Raw genomic sequence first — 20035 nt, forward strand, 5'->3', positions numbered from 1 at the left:
TGTTTGAAAGGCAGCCGAATGGAGAGTTTATCTGAAAGTACAATATTACACACAGTGCCTTTAAGATGCAAATAAAAACAAACAACATAGCTTCAGAACAAATTAAGATTTGTTATATGAACATAAATTTACAAATGTGCTCATCTCTAAAATGAATGTGCTGAGAAAGCAAAATGCCAATATGTAGTAGTTCCATCTAAACAAACAATATCACAAGGAGCTTGATGTCAACAAAAACCCAATCACATTTTCCATAGAAGTACAGTGAATTCATTAGTTTTTATGGTAGCACTTTACAATAAGGTTCAATTTGTTAACATTTGTAAATGCACTGTAGGTATCACAAACTAACAATGAACAATATAGTTTCACCGTGTATATTCATCGTAGTTAATGTTAATTTAGGAAAATACAACTGTTTATTGTTAATTCATGTTAGTTCATGATGCATTAACTAATGTTATCGCATACAACTTATAATTTTATGTCTTAGTATATGTTGCAATTAATGTTAACCATTAATAAGTGTTTTAAAAGTATTATTCATTGTTAGTTCACGTTAACTAATGTTGTAAACTTATGTTAACAAATAAAAAATAACTGTAAAGTGTTACCGTTTTCTTATTTTTTTTTTTTTTTTTTTTTTTTTTTTTGCAGGGGATGCCCTGTTTAGGTCCCACTATCACTAAGGCAATCTCTGCACAACTGTAAGCCTGATTATTTATAATATAATCTCTTGAATGTAATACCAGTCACAATTTGGAATCTGATTAAGAGCATAACAAATATGCAATCATCAGCAATCATCACCCCTTCTTGTGACCTCATAATTAACCAATGCTTCATATGCAAATCATACTGTCATTCCAAATCATACCGAGTACTGCATGCAACTACAGTTCTGCCATTTCCACTGTGCCAGATCAATCAATAGTCAGTCAATGTAAAAATAAATAAATAAACTCAAAAGAATGAATCTGATAACATTGACAATAACCATATTAAAAATAATTTGCCCAAGGTCCCAGTGTCAAATAGGCTATAATGCATCTGGAAAAAGGATGACTGAAAGATAAATAAAAAATAAATAACAAATACTCTCAACATGAATCAGAGAGGATAATTTAAAGTCACTTTGAGCATCTATCCTAACACACGAAACTGATATAAAAACAGGCTAGAAAAAAAATGTATGCCTTCCTCTCACTGTGTACCAGTGAGAGAGCAATTTATAAAAGTTTGTTTCACTCTGAATAGCTTAAGCTCCACCAAAGTGTCAGTCGAGCGTGACTGGGGCATATGCCAGGACAAGCGATTTGCCAGGTTGACATGTGATACTGCGTCATTTGAGTCATCTGCTCCTATGTTTGTGCAGAATTGTTAATGAAATTAATTGAAACCCTGGACTACAAAGGCAGTTTTCATTACGCATTATGTTGCAACTGCTTGATGGTCATACAACAATACAGAGAAGTTCAACGACATTGAAAAACACTGTGTCTGTATCTTCTGCGCCTTATGGGACCACTGTATCTGAAACGCCAAAATCATGAAAACAAACAAGAGAAGCTAGAAGTGTCTGCAAATTACATTTCTATCTACAGTGACAAGGGAAACCTTTGAAAGGGTACTAGAATGGTAGTTGACATGAAAATACAGCATTTTTCTTATGCAGCTTTTATAACCTAAACCTCACTTAATTTTGTTAGACTTGTGCTTGAAACAAGAAAAAACTATTTGCCAGTAGGCTAAGAAAAATAATCTTAATTTTCTTACAGAACAAAAGTCTTGCATATTATCCAAGTTTGCTTGTCAAGTAAATGTATCTTGTTTTAAAATATTGTGTAAATATTTTTTACTGGAAAACAGAGAACACTGGTTAAGAAAATGATTTTTGCAGTGTATACATTCATATAAATTTTAACCTAAAATCTTGATGCTGATAAAAAAGTCTGTGGACATTTTATGCATCAACTATCCATAAACCTTAAAAATCCATAAAAATATTTGAGAAAATCAAGATTGATTTAAATTAAAATTCAAATAAATTCAAATGATTCAGGATTGAAATCCATTAGAAGACAAACCTAAGTCATATAAGAGAGAGGATAGTCAACTTTGCACAATCTGTGTCAGATATGCAAAACCCCCTCTGATTCATTAGCCTTGCCTCCATTCTATGGCCGCAGTGTACTCTTTACTCAGCATGTAGCCAACTTAACACAGCAACCTGAGTGTGTTGTGTTATACCGAGTGCCCTCAGAGCTTTCACTATTGATAGAATGTGTAACACAAGCCAACAGGAACCCTGTGGGGCCAAGCTAAATTGTAAGCAGAATGAATTCATCAATGGAAGACACAAATTCCAACATGGGACCAGTGAAGTGTTTATTGATTTAGGCAGCAGCATTCTCGAGGATGCAATCACATAAAGTTCTTGATACAAAAAAACAAACAAAAAAACATTTAAATTAAATGAGTCTGAAGAAGTGACACCATTTGGGAAAAAAACTTAAATAATGGAGTCCCGTGCTAGAGGGTCAAGGTTATGAGGGTGGACAGGGGAAGGGCAACGCACAGGGAGGGGCAACATATCCACAGTTACTGCCTTGAATTAGGGCTTTAAAAGAACAGTTTCCACTGATGAAATTAAGTCATATGGCTTTGGAACGAGTAACTGACAACAGAATTGTCATTTTGGGGAGAACTATCCCTTTAAAGAGCCTCAAAATATAATTTTTGATAATCACAAGTAATTCCTTCTACTGCTATTTTACAGCAGTAACTCTGTGCTGAAACAAGACACAACCCTGTCTTAAACAAGGATGTTATACTGCATACTGATCTGAGCCCCTCCTCTAATTCCTCCTTTTTAAGGAAAAACGAACTTTATACAGAAACAAAATATTTATAGGAATAATTCGAATTTAATAAACAACAACAATGTTTTTTACAGTAAGAGCAGTTAAATGGAAGCACAGAAACACACTTAAGGAGCCAAATTAGCAACATGGCCCTAATATTTTCCTTATATTTGGAGATTTCTCAAAGAGCCATTTTAAGAAAGCAACAGAACCACCCCCAAAGATCTTCAGCAATTATGTTTAGCCTTTACTCAGGTGGTGGAGAAGAGAAGATCAAAGCAATAAAAGCCTAGGTTTAGAGACAAGGTGGCGAGACGTAGAGGGCAGAAAAGGGTCAAGCAACATCGCTGGCAGCTAATATGTGGTGACAAGAATAGCTGTAAATAGATTTCATAGGCTAGAAGAGGGCAGGTGCTGCTTAGAATGGCTCAACACAGGTGAACCCAAAAAACAGCCCTCTGACACTGAGAGAAAAGAACGGGTTTCATGTGGTTATGTTAAAGACGGACATGAAAATGACAAGCAGAAAGAGGCCCCCTCAAAAAACTAATCAAAATGGAACAAAACAAAATAATACAAAACAAAACAAACAAAAAAACAAAACAAATCAAAACAAAAATCAAGACACAAAGCAAAACAAAAAACAAAGACCACTAATAGGTCAAATGAATACAAAAGGTCAAACAAATGTTTGATTCCTAAATATTATTCTTCATTCAAGAATTTAGACACACAAACAAAATATTCATTAAACAGGAAGAGAAAATAGCCAGAAGACGTAAGGCCAATTTGCAGTGAAACCTACAATCCCACAATGAAATTCATTTAAGCTGGAAAATACGTCACCTTCCTTCAGCTGCAGCCAGCATGTCCTGCCCCGTCAGAGGGATGCATTTGGCTGCAGTTAGGTACAGATGTCCAAAGGCAACAGACTTCTGGTTTACTGAAACTCACCCTAAACCTGGGCACTTTGATAAAGGGGCAGAGTAAAAAAAACTAAAGTGAATTGCATTCTGAAAGTACAAATAGGAACTCAAAATAATGGTTCTGTGGAGTGTTTTGTGTTTTTTTTTTTTTTCCCCAGAGAAAGCATGTTTGTACAGCCAATTCTACTTTATAAAAGGTAATTTTGAGAAATTCTAAAAAACTCTTGTTGTATTTTGCCAATGGAGTTATTTGGGCATTTTCAAAATAAAAAGATCAGTGAATAACTTCAAGAACAAACAAAGATTTTTGCTTGTTTTTGGCATTTTCTGTTTAAGCTGAACCAAGAAGTGGAACCCATTATGAAATGTTCCTTCATAAAAAAGCTGGATAGCCAATTGGAATTTCATATACCATAGGAAGACAGCAGACTGCTGTCTCAAATTGTTTTTTGAGTTGTTTTGTTTATCATTTTTTACTCATTTTTATTCAAGTTACAAAAATAAGACTGATATTTAATAATTATTTGCAAAGTATATTTGCTACACTAATGCCCCAAAAAGGGTTTTATTTTCACTAAAATAACCCTCTCTAAGCTTCCCAACTGGAACAAAATAATATAAACTAGCTAGATATTGGAAAATGACTTATTTGTGTAACAACAAACCTAAAAAATGAAATATTTAATTAAGAAAGTATATTTATCTTATAATAAGCTTGATATTAATGAATATACTTTCTTAATTAAACATTTCAGCATTGATTCAATGTTTACCATTTTTCTACTACACTGGAAACAGGTGTCCTTGTATTGCTTTCTTTTTTTTCTCCTTTATGAATATCGAAATATATCTTACAGTTAATGCTTTTTATTGACAAAATGTATGTAGATTGTTTTTCCCTAGATTTGATCCCCAAAATTGGACTTAGACCATAATAACGTGATGCCACATAAACCTGGCAAAGAACTTTCCGAAGAGGTACTTTTATTTGCCTAGCAATTTCACAAAATTAACTTTTCAAAGTGACCCAATACAAATGAAAATAAGTGATAATTCCCAGTGCCATTCTGGAAAGAGTTGAATATGCATGCTGATGCCCCTCATGAACGAGCTATCTGGCCTTAGCTCCAGTCTTTATCAGCCTCAGACCCAAGATAGAAGTCAACTTGAGAGAGAAAAAAGATGGTCGATATATGAATGCTTACCTGCAGCGAGGGCTGTTGCCGGGAGAGGTCCTGCCTCTCCACCACTGTTTTGACTCATAGCGGCTGCGTTCTGCTCTCTAGTAGATGGCAGCTGCAGCTCTTTGGGGAGAAGATCATATACTGATTCTAGAGGGAATTAGAGGAGAAAACTATTAATTAGAGCCTTTTATTAAACCTAATTTATACAAATGGAAGAAGCCGAACTTTTGTCTCCCGATCGAGCTAAAGCACCCTAGGGCGAATGAAGCCTGCGTTTACACTTTGTGTGGAGTTGTTTTAAAATGAGTTTGTTGAAGAAAAATAAAGTAAAGAAAGTCATGTCCAAACTACATCCACTATTAGTTTTAACCTATTTTTAATGCTCTTTGACTAGCCAGTTTTCCTAAATCAAGAATTTCAGGGATGTGCATGAATGGGAGAAATATCACCAAATGAACAATTTAGCAGAACAAAAACGGCAAACTAAAAGAAGCCTGTTTCACCCAGTAAGTAAATTAGCCTTTACTCGACTCACTGGAACACTTGATTCTGATTGAAAAATTGCAGCATCGAATAGCCAAATATTTTTATATTAATCTCATACCAATATTTACTGAGAAAGGTCCCCAGTAAAGGTATTTAGAATCATTAAAATAATAATCAACATAATATACAGACCTCATAAATATTATAATTCAGATCATTCAAATACATTACATCATATTGTGGCAACAGACCAGTAAAGCTTTTAGACAATACAAAAAGTTGCTTTAAAAGTGAAAATATTATTTGTTTTATTTCCACACCATTGAACATAACCACTATTGGCCAGCTTCCCTTTGCTCTATTTTTAATTGTTGGTGATTGTACCCGTACATCAGTCAGGTGCTTTTTGAGCATTTCATTTTGGATGCATCGCATCTCACTTGTCATAAATGCTGTGTTTTTAAGACGCTGTGCCAAGTTAAATGTAGTTTGAAACTTTGAAAAACCTGTAACAAGATCTCTGCATTCTGTTGTGCTCAGGCCAGCTGTCTTTGAGCGCAAGAGTGTGTCATTTGTGGAAGGCTGAGCTGCCTGCTCATTGGTTTGACGAGGCTTGTTCTCTGTACAGCTGGAGTGCTGACTGCCCCCTACTGCATCAAGGTGGTACATCAAGCTTGAATTGCTCCAATGGTAGGAACATTCCTTATTACAGAATTTACATCCAGGTCGGGGGCGTACATTTTTTTTATGTGAACTTTGTAGCTTAGTATGTTACCTAGTCCCTTACAAATCTTATTAAACAAAGCAGTAGGTCAAAATATCTTTGCACAGATTTTTTTGTGGCAACTGATATGTGTAGTGACTTTCCAATATCTCATTTCAAGTGGATTATCACCAGCCAGGGGTGATAATCAGCATAACATTTATTTCAGTACTTTTCCATGACCATAAAAGTCCTGGGCTACATCTGTTAGTCCAATTCCAGGTATAGAGTGTCCTTCTGAACCTCACAGGGCCTGGTCACTGACCTGCCTGGCCATCAACATGGAAAAAGTCCTGACTGCTTATTTTTCACCAATATTAAGTGATAAATAAAAAAATGCGTGTGCGAGGCCTCAGTCTACAAGCATTCCACACTTTGTGATTGTAGTAGGTTATTTTAACAGAAAGAACACAAAGCCTTCATGCAATGACATGGATGCAATCAATTATGGCATAAAAAAAAGAAAGAAATGGGAATAATTGCTAGTAGGCTACTCATCTGTCCATTGAAAAACTCTTAAAATCATTTTCTATCGATCGGCAGCAGTAATTCATCAAATAATCATCAAATAATCTGATCTGATACATCCAGAAGCGTGGTGTTGTCAAGTGTACTTCTTGCATGTTAAACAGATGATTCAGGTGTCTGGATCACAGTAGTGGAGGGATGCTGTACAGTCCCGGCAGTGTGCCAGATCGTGGTGATCTGTTGCATCCTCCACTTCTACAACTTCCACCCTAAACAAATGCCATTGGCTGAACCAGAAAGTTAAAATGTCAGGCTGTGACAGTGACACGCTCCTTTTATACGTATGAAAAATGTATGTTCTTGCTATGGATTTGTATATAGCCTCCATTAAATTATAGAGAATGTTAGTATTATTAATCATACACACAATCTTGGCTAGTATTAACAGTGAATGTATCGACCTTACAGGTTAGGTTTGGATTTTTGCACACACTTCACTTCTACCGGTCGATTTCGGTTTAAAAATGTAATTCATTTATTAAAACACAATATAAAAAATTTAAAAAAATAAATAATAATAAATTCAAATTACAGTTCAAACGAAGAAAAGAAATATCATCTAAATAATGAAGTGGCCCAAAAATCCTATATCACCACCACCCAAAATCCAAACATTACTCTATACAACTTCTTCCACCAGCCTCTTTTGCAGTGAATTAAAAATCACTCTACGATAACAGGTGGAAAAATATTAATACAAATTCAATCATAAATATAATTTTAAATAAACATGATAGTAATAATAACTGAACAATAAACCATGACCTACAGATAGTTTAACACAAATGTTTGCTTCATAAACTGCATCAACAGTGATTGTCAGGGACATTAATTGATGTTTATTTTATTTTCAGAGTTTGCACATTAACTTTATTACCACCTGCTGGTGGAATCTCCAAACCTCAAATGCAGGAACTGAGTTTAGACTTTGCGCTGAAAACTGAAACGTCTTAGCGCAATAACCTATTTCTCATTAAATTAGCAAACTGCGCTTTGCGCCAATTCATTAACATACAGTACAATACACCCACAGTTTGCACGCGTACACCCACCGATATCACAAACGATCCAACCCACGCCCACTTGAGCTTTGCGCTGGCACAAAAATTGTGCTTAGAATTAGCGTGCTCACAAAAATTATAAGACGTTCCACATGTCGTTGCACTGCACCTAGCGCAGTCATGAAAATAGAGCCCACAATCTGTTCACAATTTAGCATCTTCAATGTCTTGGCATAATATTGTCTAAATGTGGTGACAGTCTCATGAACCTACTAGGAGGAGTATTTAAAAGTTCAGAGACTGCAATATTCAAAAAATCCAAAATGGCTGACTTCCTGTTGGGCAGAGCTAATAACTATAATTATGAAAGTTGTCTGGCTCGATGAGGATTATATATGTACCAATTTTGGCGACTGTAGGTGAAAATGGGGGTGCTACAGAGGCCGTCTTAAATGGCCATTTTAAAGGGGGCACTACAGAACCCCTCCTACACACCCATGCGTGAACTTTTGCCCAGCCCTAATGGCCAACGACTCTGATGTGTGTGCAAAATTTTAAGCATGCCAAGTGCCTCAAAAACACCCAAATATAGGAAGAAAGGAATAATAACAATTAATGCATTGCCATGGCAACAGTATTTAAGATATCAAATATTCTTTTACAATTTTACATCAGCAGTGTCTTGACATTATTTTTTCTCCCCTTTTTCTCCCCAATTTGGAATGCTCAATTCCCAGTGTGCTTTAAATCCCCGTGGTGGAGTAGTGACTCGCCTCAATCCGGGTGGCGGAGGACGAATCTCAGTTGCCTCCATGTCCGAGACCGTCAATCCGCGCATCTTATCACGTGGCTTGTTGAGCGCGTTACCGCGGAGACATAGTGCGTGTGGAGGCTTCATGCTATTCTCTGCGGCATCCACGCACAACTAACCACGTGCCCCACCAAGAGCGAACCACATTATAGCGACCATGAGGAGGTTACCCCATGTGACTCTACCCTCCCTAGCAACCGCGCCAATTTGGTGGCTTAGGAGACCTTGCTGGAGTCACTCAGCACGCCCTGGATTCAAACTCATGACTCCAGGGGTGGTAGTCAACCAGGCCCCCGTCTTGACATTATTCTTAAGAATTTTGAAGCAATTCATGTAAACACAAGAGGGCTATTTCAATTATCTCACACAACTCACACGAAAGTTGTGTGTGATTCGTGAAACATTCTCAGCAGTTTGGGTGTGTGACGCTAAAATATGGGACAAACGGCATCGCGTATGGATTTCATACAGACCAAATTTTTTTCCCTTAATTACGGGACGACTCCTTATTTTACGGGACTTTTGGCATATTTCGTCAATTAATTTTACCTGATGCTACTGATTTAGAGTGAGGTTGACTCTCTCTCTCTCCACTCACTTCCATTAACTCCCCTCAGTCGATGACGGTGGTGACAGGGGTTGTCAGGGGCAGGGAATGGAAGAATTCAAGTGATAATGCACCAATTACAACAAAGAATCGCCAGATTCACAAAACAGCATCCAATACAGCTAAAGGGAAACTAACACAACAGTAAACTGTGGACTTCTGAAGCAGCAAAACAAGTGAGTAAACCGCAGGTATACGCAAATATTGATCCTTAGGAGTCGTTATACACAAACAGCCCTGGGGAAAAAAAAAAGCATAAGGCATATACGTGCATATGGCCCGACTACACCACTGGTTTGAATCTTAGAAAAAACACTTCTCGAGACCCCTGCATTTGGAGTTGTGCTCCATCAAGCAGTGTATGAATGCAATAAAGAACACATCTTGTGCTTTCTGCTTTCAGTGAGTGTGGTTTGTTGTCTGTACAACTGCGTGTTGCATGTACAGCTGGAGCTGCGCTTACTACCCCTGCTGATTTGTTAAACATCTCAACATGGTCAAATATTGGCCGATTAATCTATATTTATTTATTAGTGAGTTTTTGCTAGACAAAATTCTGCCAAGGCATGTTGCCTAACATATGACAACATGAAAAATTGATATAGGAAGGGCAGGTGACCCCCCCAAAAACACACACACAATTCACTTCTGAAGCATCCCAGCTCTAAAGCTTACTCGTACTTGCATATCAAGTTCTAATATCAAATCACTTGAAAAGGTTTAACCATGTGTAACAAGGTTCTCACACACACACACACACACGGCTCTCTCCTCCGACGGTCTCCGCTCTCACTGCATACACAAAACAGCTGTTAGAGGTGATTTCCCACAGGTGCCAACCCTTACCACACTCACTCTCTTGGCCTCGCTCTCCACAGACATCACTCGGTCACTCCCCCATCACCACACCATGCTTTTCTAATATAGAAAACACTGCAATTTAAAAGACAGAATAGCACCCAAATCCTGCAATTTCCCTGTGTAACCGTTTCCCATTTGCGTCTTCTTAGGCTGGTCTGCACATGCAGGAACATGTGCCGTGTGCACAGGGCCCTTCCAGTAAACAGATTGCCAACCACACAGACAGAATATATGCAGTGTGCACTAAGACTGCGGCTGCAGAATCAGTACCTGGACTGTTTCTAAGTGTTTCCACTCATTTTTAAGAGAGAGAATTCCAATTTTGCTGCATAGTTTCTTCCCACACAAACAGGACACAGTTCCGCTATTCATGTCCCAAAACACAGTTTTCCTTTCACAAGGGAAAAGAAAAAACAAAGAGAAATATCATTAACTTGGTAAACATTGTGATTTAATTGCTTCTACAAAACAATTTCTCACTTTCAAGCTCTTTTCTTGTGTAGAGCTGATCTCAGGTCAAAACTTGCACAGGATACTTCACCTAAAAATGAAAATTTTGTCATCACTTACAAAAGCCTCATGATATTCCAACCCTGTGTTATTTTTTCCCTCCCTGGCACACAGGAGGAGGATTTTAGCAGAATATCCAAGCTGCTCTTTTCATTGCAACAAAAGTGGTTGGTGATTTTAAAGGGATAGTTCACCCAAAAATGAAAATTCTCTCATCATTTTTTCACCCTCATGCCGTCCCAGCTGTGCATGACTTTCTTTCTTCTGCTGAACACAAACAAAGATTTTTAGAAGAATCTCTTAGTTCTGTAGGGCCTCACAATGCAAGTGAATGGGTACCAAACTTTTGAAGCTCCAAAAGCACATAAAGGCAGCATAAAAGTAATCCATATGACTCCAGTGGTTAAATACATTTCTTCTGAAGTGATATTATAGGTGTGGCTGAGAAACAGATCAATCTTTAAGTCCTTTTTAACTATCATTCTCCACTTTCACACTCTTCTTTTGTTTTTATCAATTTGCATTCTTCGTGCATATCGCCACCTACTGGGCAGGGAGGAGAATTGATTATTAGAGCTTGAAAATGTACCCATTCACTTGCTTTGCGAGGACCTACAGAGCTGAAATATTCTTGTGTTCAGCAGAAAGAAGAAAGTCATACACATCTGGGATGGCATGAGGGTGAGTAAATTATGAGAGAATTTTCTTTTTTGGGTGAACTATCCCTTTAAATGTCAAGCCCCATAAAGGTCAAAACAACACCATAAAAGTAGTTCATATGACTTGTGCGCTACATTGCAAATCGTCTAAAGCCACAATAGCTTTGTGTGAGGAACAGAATGAAATTTTAGTAATATTCACTAAAAAGCAGTATAGTGAATAATAGTATCTGGTATAATAGCTAAATAAAACTTGGACAGGGTAAAAAAAAAAAAACAAGCCTGAACAATGGTACTAATCTTAATAATAAAAAAGTAGAGAAAATATACATAAGGCAAGATTTTGACCTCTTAACATTTAGATTAGTTTGGCCACATGAGGAAAATAAATTCTTTACAACTAACTATGTTTTAAATTTATTAACGTTTAAAGGTTGTGTGTAATTTTCTGATGCAAAAATACTTTCTCCTTTCCAAATTTAACAGGCACTATAGTTAAGCCAATTAGGTTAATTCCCCCCAAATTGTAAACACTGTTTCAGTGGTGTTATCAAAATTAGTCTGTTTGTTTCAGCACCTCAATTAGCCTAATATATCAACATTGGCTCAACCAATAGCTTGAAACTGGGGCGGGACTATCTCTTTGGCTGACCAATGGGTGATGTTGAGAGTGCTTGGGGAAACCTGTTTGAAAACAGTCATTATTTTTGCAATTCCATTTGGTGACACTAGTTGCCCAAAAATGACACAAGTCACCATTAAGGCTCCACAAATTTTAAGACAAGCTCACACTTGATGAGAAAGTTTAAGGAAGGAAAGGAAAATAATTACAATTGTTATTTAATTACTTATTTTTATACACACTTCATACTCGTATTTAATCAAACTACACAATGACGACTCTTTAGACTTCATATATATTACAGTTTCATTTTTTATTAATGCATGACTTTCTGTAAAGTTGCTTTGAAACAATGTGTTGTGAAAGGCGCTATACAAATAAAAATGACTTGACTTGAAAAAAACACCATGTAAACACTTTCATTCACTACAGCAGATTCCTGGTGCTTGTTCTGATTAGCCTAGGCAACATAGAAGGGGCAATGTTTTGGCTGTTGGCCCATTAACCAAACAAAAAAACCCTCCACTTGCCCCCAGATCCCATCACATTTTTCTTCTGCTTAGCTATTTTGGCTTGAACCTCTTTCTTTATTTAACCAGCAAAACTGGTTCTTTGAAATTGCTGGGAAAGCATGACAAGCATTGTATACAGTATATAAACTGTGAAATATAAGTTTTTCATATATTTATAAAAAAAACATTTTTTTTAAATAATGCAGACAGTGTCTTTGAGGATATACAGGGCAAACGTTCAACATACAGAGCTCCATTCAAAAGGACAAAAGGGATTTAAGCAAGGAATCATTTATAACACTCTACAGATGTTTACTACTTATTCCACCAAGCTGCCGATGGCACCATAGCAATCAGGAGGAGCAGCCTACATCTGTGTCCTTAACATTAAGTAGGTGGAAAATAGAAATTTGAATGGGTGCTCCATATACTGTATATTTAAAAATAAAACAGGGCAATTGTTGCTAAAGCAAGTTTAAAGGTGCAATATGTAATATTTTTCATGTAATATTCACCTTTTTTTTGCCAATGTGTAAACGGCATGTAACGCAACTTAAAAAATGAGCCCTTCCCAGACTTCCTAGGTTGCCTATTAAAGCCTGTAGACTAATTTTCATGCGAAGGGAGCGGGTTGCTTTTGCCGGTTATGCGCACTCCCGAGAGCCTTGCCTCAGACAGTACCTTATCTACCGCTATTCAACGACAACAGCCTGCAACACAAGGTAACGTTATCTTAGAGAAGGAATCCAGCAAACGTTCGGCTCCCAGCACGACACCTACTCCTACACAAAGTCTGAGTAAGCAAAAAAAAATAAAAAAAATAATATATATATATTATCTACTGAATCCCATCTGGCTAAGCGGAAACGTGATCGTTGTCGAGCGAAAACTACAGTGAACATCAGCAGGGCATTTGATTCCTGGAGGGACCTTTGTTCGGTTTTGCGGATCAAAACCGACCCTGAATTGGCGTTATTCTTATTGGACAGGTAAGCTTACATAACTGCAAAGCATGTGAAATATAGTGCCATAAGAATTGATCTGTGTAATTTTAGCTAACTTGATCTTGCCTGCTAACGCTGACGAATTGCAAGCTACCTTGCTTCGTAACTTTCAAATAATTTCAATGATCTTCACTTTATACTAAAAGTCAGGTTAATGTCAATGTTAATCTGTAATTATTCAGCAAGGTAAACTACAATAACACATGAAATGAATGCTAGACAGCGTTCAAGATAATGCAAAAAGACCCATTCATTAGTGTAACGTAACTTGTTTATACAGAAAATATATAGAATCAGAATCAGAATCAGCTTTATTGCCAAGTATGCTTACACATACAAGGAATTTGTCTTGGTGACAGGAGCTTCCAGTGTACAACAATACAGAAACAATACAAAAACAGCAGCAAGATATAGATAATAATAAAAAATAAAACTAATTATACACATACGTACAGACACACACATACATACAGACACACATACACATGGGTAATGCAAATCTAATACAATCTGTTTTGTACAGTGCAAATACAAATCTGTTATGTACAGTGCAAATGTTGTTTTTTTTCAGAGGAATGAAATGGTAGAAGAGGCTGGATGTGTTGGATAAATATAAGAAAGACTAAACTGTGTATTGCACATAGTTATTGCTCAATGGGGCAATTTAACGGTTCATGAGATGGATAGCCTGAGGGAAAAAACTGTTCCTGTGCCTGACGGTTCTAGTGCTCAGAGCTCTGAAGCGTCGGCCAGAAGGCAACAGTTCAAAAGGTAGTGGGCAGGGTGAGTGGGGTCCAGAGTGATTTTTCCAGCATTTTTCCTCACTCTGGAAGTGTATTGTTCTTGAAGGGGGCAGGGGGCAACCAATAATCCTCTCAACAGTCCGAACTGTCCTTTGTTGTCTTCTGATGTCTGATTTCATAGCTGAACCAAACCAGACAGTTACTGAAGTGCAGAAGACAGACTCAATGACTGCTGAGTAAAACTGTATCAGCAGCACCTGTGGCAGGTTGAATTTCCTCAGCTGGTGAAGGAAGTACAACCTCTGCTGGGCCTTTTTCACAATGGAGTCAATGTGGGTCTCCCACTTCAGGTCCTGTGAGATGGTAGTGCCCAGGAACCTGAATGACTCCACTGCTGCCACAGTACTGTTTAGAATGGTGAGGGGGGTCAGTGTTGGGGTGTGTAAGGGAGTTCGAGGGAAAGGAGGAGGCGAGAACCGGCTTAAGAATATAAATAATAGTTTAATAATAAACATAACCAAAAACACACAACCATAAACACACAGTACAGCTGCCTGTAATTCTCTCTCTCTCTCTCGAACTGTCATCCCCGACCGCCTTTATCCTTCGCGTGCCCCGTCAGGCTGATTGGGGACCGGGCGTGCGTCATTCCAGCCCGGCCCCGCCCTCCTCGGCTCTACACTCCTCCCGGCGTTGCCTCAGGCCGGGGAGCCCCCGGCATGATGTACATCCCCCCTTCCTCTCCGGGGGGCGTGCCTTGAGCCCCGACTGCCGGCGGGTCATCCCCGCCTTCCTGGACCTGGGAGGAGACAGGAGGGGAAGAACAACACCACCAACAAAACAAAATAGGCGAGGGAAAGGCCAACACGGAGCGACAGAGAGAGAGAGAGGAGAGAGAGAAAAAGAAACTCACCGGTTCTCTGATGCACCGTCGCATGGTCCTTGATCACTCCTCCACCCTCTCAGGCGGACGGCAGTCGCTCCTCCCCGGGCGGACCAGAGTCAGACCTCCGACCCCCAGCGGACAGAACGCCCCTCCGCGTTCCCGGTGTCCCATGGGGACACTCCTCCGCCCCTGGCAGCGGCCCTACCACTCCAGGCAGTCGCTTCCCTCCTCTCCCAGCGGACGGCGGTCTTCTCTCAACCCCTCCACGTTCCCGGGGGATGGCAGGGCACTCCTCCGCCCCCGGCAGTGGCTCCCTCGCTCCAGGCGGTCGGGGAGTCCCGTCCCCACTCGCCTCGCGGACGGCGGCCGTTCCCCGCGTCCGGGTGGTCGGGCTGCTCCGTCCCCCATCGGATGGCAGCGGCACTCCCCTGGGTGGACGGCAGAGTAGAGGACTCTGTGACGGGAATCCCTCCTCCTTCCCAGGTTTCGGCACCAGTGTAAGGGAGTTCGAGGGAAAGGAGGCGGCGAGAACCGGCTTAAGAATATAAATAATAGTTTAATAATAAACTTAACCAAAAACACACAACTCTCTCTCGAACTGTCATCCCCGGCCGCCTTTATCCCTCGCGTGCCCCGTCAGGCTGATTGGGGACCAGGCGTGCGTCATTCCAGCCCGGCCCCGCCCTCCTTGGCTCTACAGGGTGTTTCTCCTAAAGTCCACAATGATCTCCACCGTTCTGAGCGTGTTCAGCTCAAGGTTGTTTTGACTGCACCAGACAGCCAGCTGTTCAACTTCCCTTCTGTATGCAGACTCATCGTCATCTCGGATGAGGCCGATGACAGTGGTGTCGCCTGCAAACTTCAGGAGCTTGACAGAGGGGTCCTTGGCGATGCAGTCATTGGTGTAGAGTGAGAAGAGTAGTGGGGAGAGCACAAATTCCTGGGTGGCACCAGTACTGATTGTACAGGTGCTAGAAGTGAGTTTCCCCTGTCTCACAAGCTGCTGCCTGTCCGTCAGAAAGCTGGTAATCCACTGACAGATAGACATGGGAACAGAGAGTTGGTGTAATTTATTCTGGAGAATAGTTGGGATGATGGTGTTGAAAGCTGAACTGAAGTCAACAAAAAGGATCCTTGCATATGTCCCTGGTCTGTCCAGACGTTGCAGGATATGATGCAATCCTATGTTGACTGCATCATCCACAGACCTGTTTGCTCGATAAGCAAATTGAAGGGGATCTAGAAAGGGTCCAGTGATGTTCTTCAGGTGGGCCAACATCAGTCTCTCAAATGATTTCATGACCACAGACGTCAGGATGACAGGTATGTAGTCATTAAGTCCTGTGATTTTTGGTTTCTTTGGGACAGGAATAATGATTGAGCGTTTGAAGCAGCATGGGAATTCACACTGCTCCAGTGATCTACTGAAGATCTGTGTGAAGATGGGGGCCAGCTGGTTAGCACAGGATCGAAGACACACGCCATCTGTTCCTGAAGCCTTCCTCGTCTTTTGTTTCTGAAAGACGCGGCTCACATCATCTTCACAGATCTTAAGTGCAGGTTGAGTAGCAGAAGGGGGGAGGAGGGGGGTTGCAGGAGGTGTTGGTGTTTGTGTGAAGTGAAGGTCAGAGTGGGTGTGGGGTGTGATATTAGGCCTTTCAAATCTGCAGTAGAACACATTCAGGTCGTCAGCCAGCTGTTGGTTCCCTACAGGGTTAGGGGTAGGAGTCCTGTAATTTGTGAGTTGTTTCATGCCACTCCACACTGATGTAGGGTCGTTAGCTGAAAACTTGTTTTTCAGCTTCTCAGAGTATCTTCTTTTAGCCACTCTGATTTCCCTGTTCAGTGTGTCCCTGGCCTGATTGTACAAGACATTATCCCCACCCCTGTAAGCATCCTCTTTGGCCTGACGAAGCTGCCTGAGCTCTGCTGTAAACCACGGTTTGTCATTGTTGAACTTTAAATAAATCCTAGTAGGAATGCACATATCCTCACAGAAACTGATTTATGATGTAACAGTATCTGTGAGCTTGTCCAGGTCTGTGGCTGCAGCCTCAAAAACACTCCAATCCGTGCAATTGAAGCAGGCTTGTAGTCCATCTCTTTACAGTCCTTACTACTGGCTTGGTTGATTTTAATTTCTGCCTGTAGGTTGGAAGAAAATGAACCAGACAGTGATCAGAGAGTCCCAAAGCTGCTCTAGGGACAGAGCGATATGCATGCTTTATTGTTGTGTAACAATGATCCAGTATGTTCCTGTCTCTGGTGGGGCATGTGCTGTGCTGTTTGTATTTGGGCAGTTTACGTGTGAGATTTGCTTTGTTAAAATCCCCAAGAATAATAATAACTGAGTCCGGGTATTGTTGTTCCATGTCTGTGATTTGATCAGCCAGCTGTTGCAGCGCTGTGTTCAAACACGCGTTTGGTGCGATATACACACACACCAGAATAAACGAGGAAAACTCCCACGGCGAGTAGAAAGGCTATACATTCTATTATTATAAAACAATAGCGCATCGATATATCAAAATGACAGTTGTGATGGAATCACATCAATACTGAATTGTGTCAACATATAATGTACTGTCTATTTTATAAACAGCTACTGTCATCCTCCACCAAATTTAGCTAACAGCTATTGATATAGCTGGCTAGCTAGCTAATACCGACATAGGCTATCGTATAAATGCAGTCAATGTATCATGCAAAGAAAAGTGATTACTTCAAACTACAGTCTCGCATAGTCAGACCTATATCCACACTTTGTTTTAGCCCTGTTCCAGCACTGGAGAGTCAAATATAATATACAGTCTCAAAGTTTGTAGTAAAAACAATCATAACTGTGTAATTTTAATTATGTTACCTCATCTGTTAGCATGATGTCAGTGAATCACGTTCAGTCTCTTTATACATTACGTCATTGCTTTGGTGGATGCTCGCATTACTCACCCACATGCCATTCCAGATGTGTGACTTTCTTCTGCTGAAAACAAAGATTTTTAGAAGAATATTTCTGCTCTGAAGGTCCATTCAATGCAAGTTAATGGTGACCAGAACTCTGAGGCTCCAAAAAGCACATAAAGTCAGCATAAAAGTAATCTATAAGACTCCAGTGGTTTAATCTGTGTCATCTGAAGCATTATGATTGGTTTGGGTCAGAAACAAATCAATATTTGAATCCTTTTTTACTATAAAGTTTCCTCCCTGCCCAGTAGATGGCCATATGCACGAAGAATGCGAATCGCTAAAAACACAAAAAGAAGAACATAAAAGTGGAGATTTATAATTAAAAAAAGGACTTAAATATTGATCTTTTTCTCACCCACACTTACCATATTACTTCAAAAGATATAGATTTAACCACTGGAGTAATTTGAATTACTTTTATGCTGCCTTTATGTGCTTTTTGGACCTTCAAAGTTTTGGTCACCATTCACTTGCATTGTATGCAACAGAGATGAAATATTCTTCTAAAAATCTTTGTTTGTGTTTTGCAGAAGACAGAAAGTCATATACATCTGGGAGTAAATTGATGAGAGAATTTTCATTTTTGGGTGAACTATCCCTTTAAGAATATTGTTGACTACAGTGGTGCGCCAGGTTGTGCACCATTCAGAATTGAATGAAGAATGCCAATTCAGTTCCAGTTCAATACATCAGTTTGGAGTGAATTTGAATTGAGGTAGCAAAAAGGATGTAGAATTGCAATTCAAATTGGAATTTAATGAAGTAGAATTAAAATGAAATGAAATTCAAAGAAATTCACTGACTGTTTTAGGTTTATTTTTTAATAATACATTTGATTTTATAGTAAAACATGACATATATTCTCATATTATATGCATAAAAAAATGGGGTATTTCCAGAAACAACACACTGCATATAAAATAAAATAAAAAAAAATTACAAATAATAATAATAATAATATCTAGAGTGCTGAAAAAAAACAAACATTGAATGATATACTTGATTATTGTAGTTTTATGGGCTTAGCAACTTTTAAGAAACGCAATTAATGCATCTCAATGCAGCCTTCCTATTACAACATACATAGTCGAAACAACAACACAGTAGCGAGTTTGATTAATGCTTTAATTTCAGTTCAAATTGGCCTATAGAAAATGTTTATGTAGTTCAGTCCAATTTACCCCCTTTCCAGCATGCACTAGGGCATGAATAATATGGTTGCATTGTTTGGTTATTTGCATAGTTTTATTTACATTGTTGTTGTTGATTTTGTTGTCATGGTAGGTAACTTGTTTTGAGATGTCAGGATTTGCCTTTTTCTCTAAGAAATTGTTAACCATGTCATGATTTATGTACCAAGTGTCGAGGTCTCTGTGTGCCATTTTAAAATACTTTTTTTTCCTCATAAATACACATTTGATGAGTAAAAATGTCAAATTATTGGTTTAAGACAGCAAGCACATCACTCTCCATGAAATATATGTTTATAGAAATGTGCATGAAATGCTCAGAATATTGAATAGTTTAAAACCATGTAAATGAGGGAAGCAATTGTCATAGGTCTAGGTTGACAGAGTTTAAAATGAAGTAAATTATTGTAAATTGTACAAACACACAACTTTTTAGAGTATTAATAATCAATAATAAATATAATAAAATGTAACAATCTTTAAAAGGCTACCTATAGATATGTGCATTTCATTTATTTCACTACACTGGCAGCCAAAGGTTTGGAATAATGTACAGATTTTGCTGTTTCAGAAGGAAATTGGTACTTTAATTCACCAAAGTGCTACAAACTGATCACAAAGTATAGTCAGGACATTACTGATGTAAAAAACAGCACCATCACTATTTTAAAAAAATCATTTTTGATCAAACCTAGACAGGCCCCATTTCCAATAGCCATCACTCCAACACCTTATCCTTGAGTAATCATGCTAATTTGGTACTAGAAAATCACTTGCCATTATATCAAACACAGCTTAACATTAAATGAAGCTTAACATTGTCTTTGTGTTTGTTTTTGAGTTGTCACAGTATACAATAGACTGGCATGTCTTAAGGTCAATATTAGGTCAAAAATGGCAAAAAAGAAACA

At 38.9% G+C, this 20035-nt stretch overlaps 1 protein-coding gene across 1 annotated transcript in view; it reads right to left on the minus strand.

Annotated features, from left to right (window-relative positions):
- nfat5b (nuclear factor of activated T cells 5b) overlaps positions 1–20035 on the minus strand; it is a 68174-nt gene that overhangs the window by 26108 nt on the left and 22031 nt on the right. Inside the window, exon 2 of the mRNA XM_051696309.1 lies at positions 4996–5121. Coding sequence (XP_051552269.1) covers positions 4996–5121 — 126 coding nt within the window. The remainder of the gene's footprint in view (positions 1–4995; positions 5122–20035) is intronic.

The sequence above is a fragment of the Myxocyprinus asiaticus genome, chromosome 1 (genome assembly GCF_019703515.2).
Source record: "Myxocyprinus asiaticus isolate MX2 ecotype Aquarium Trade chromosome 1, UBuf_Myxa_2, whole genome shotgun sequence".
NCBI lineage: Eukaryota > Metazoa > Chordata > Actinopteri > Cypriniformes > Catostomidae > Myxocyprinus > Myxocyprinus asiaticus.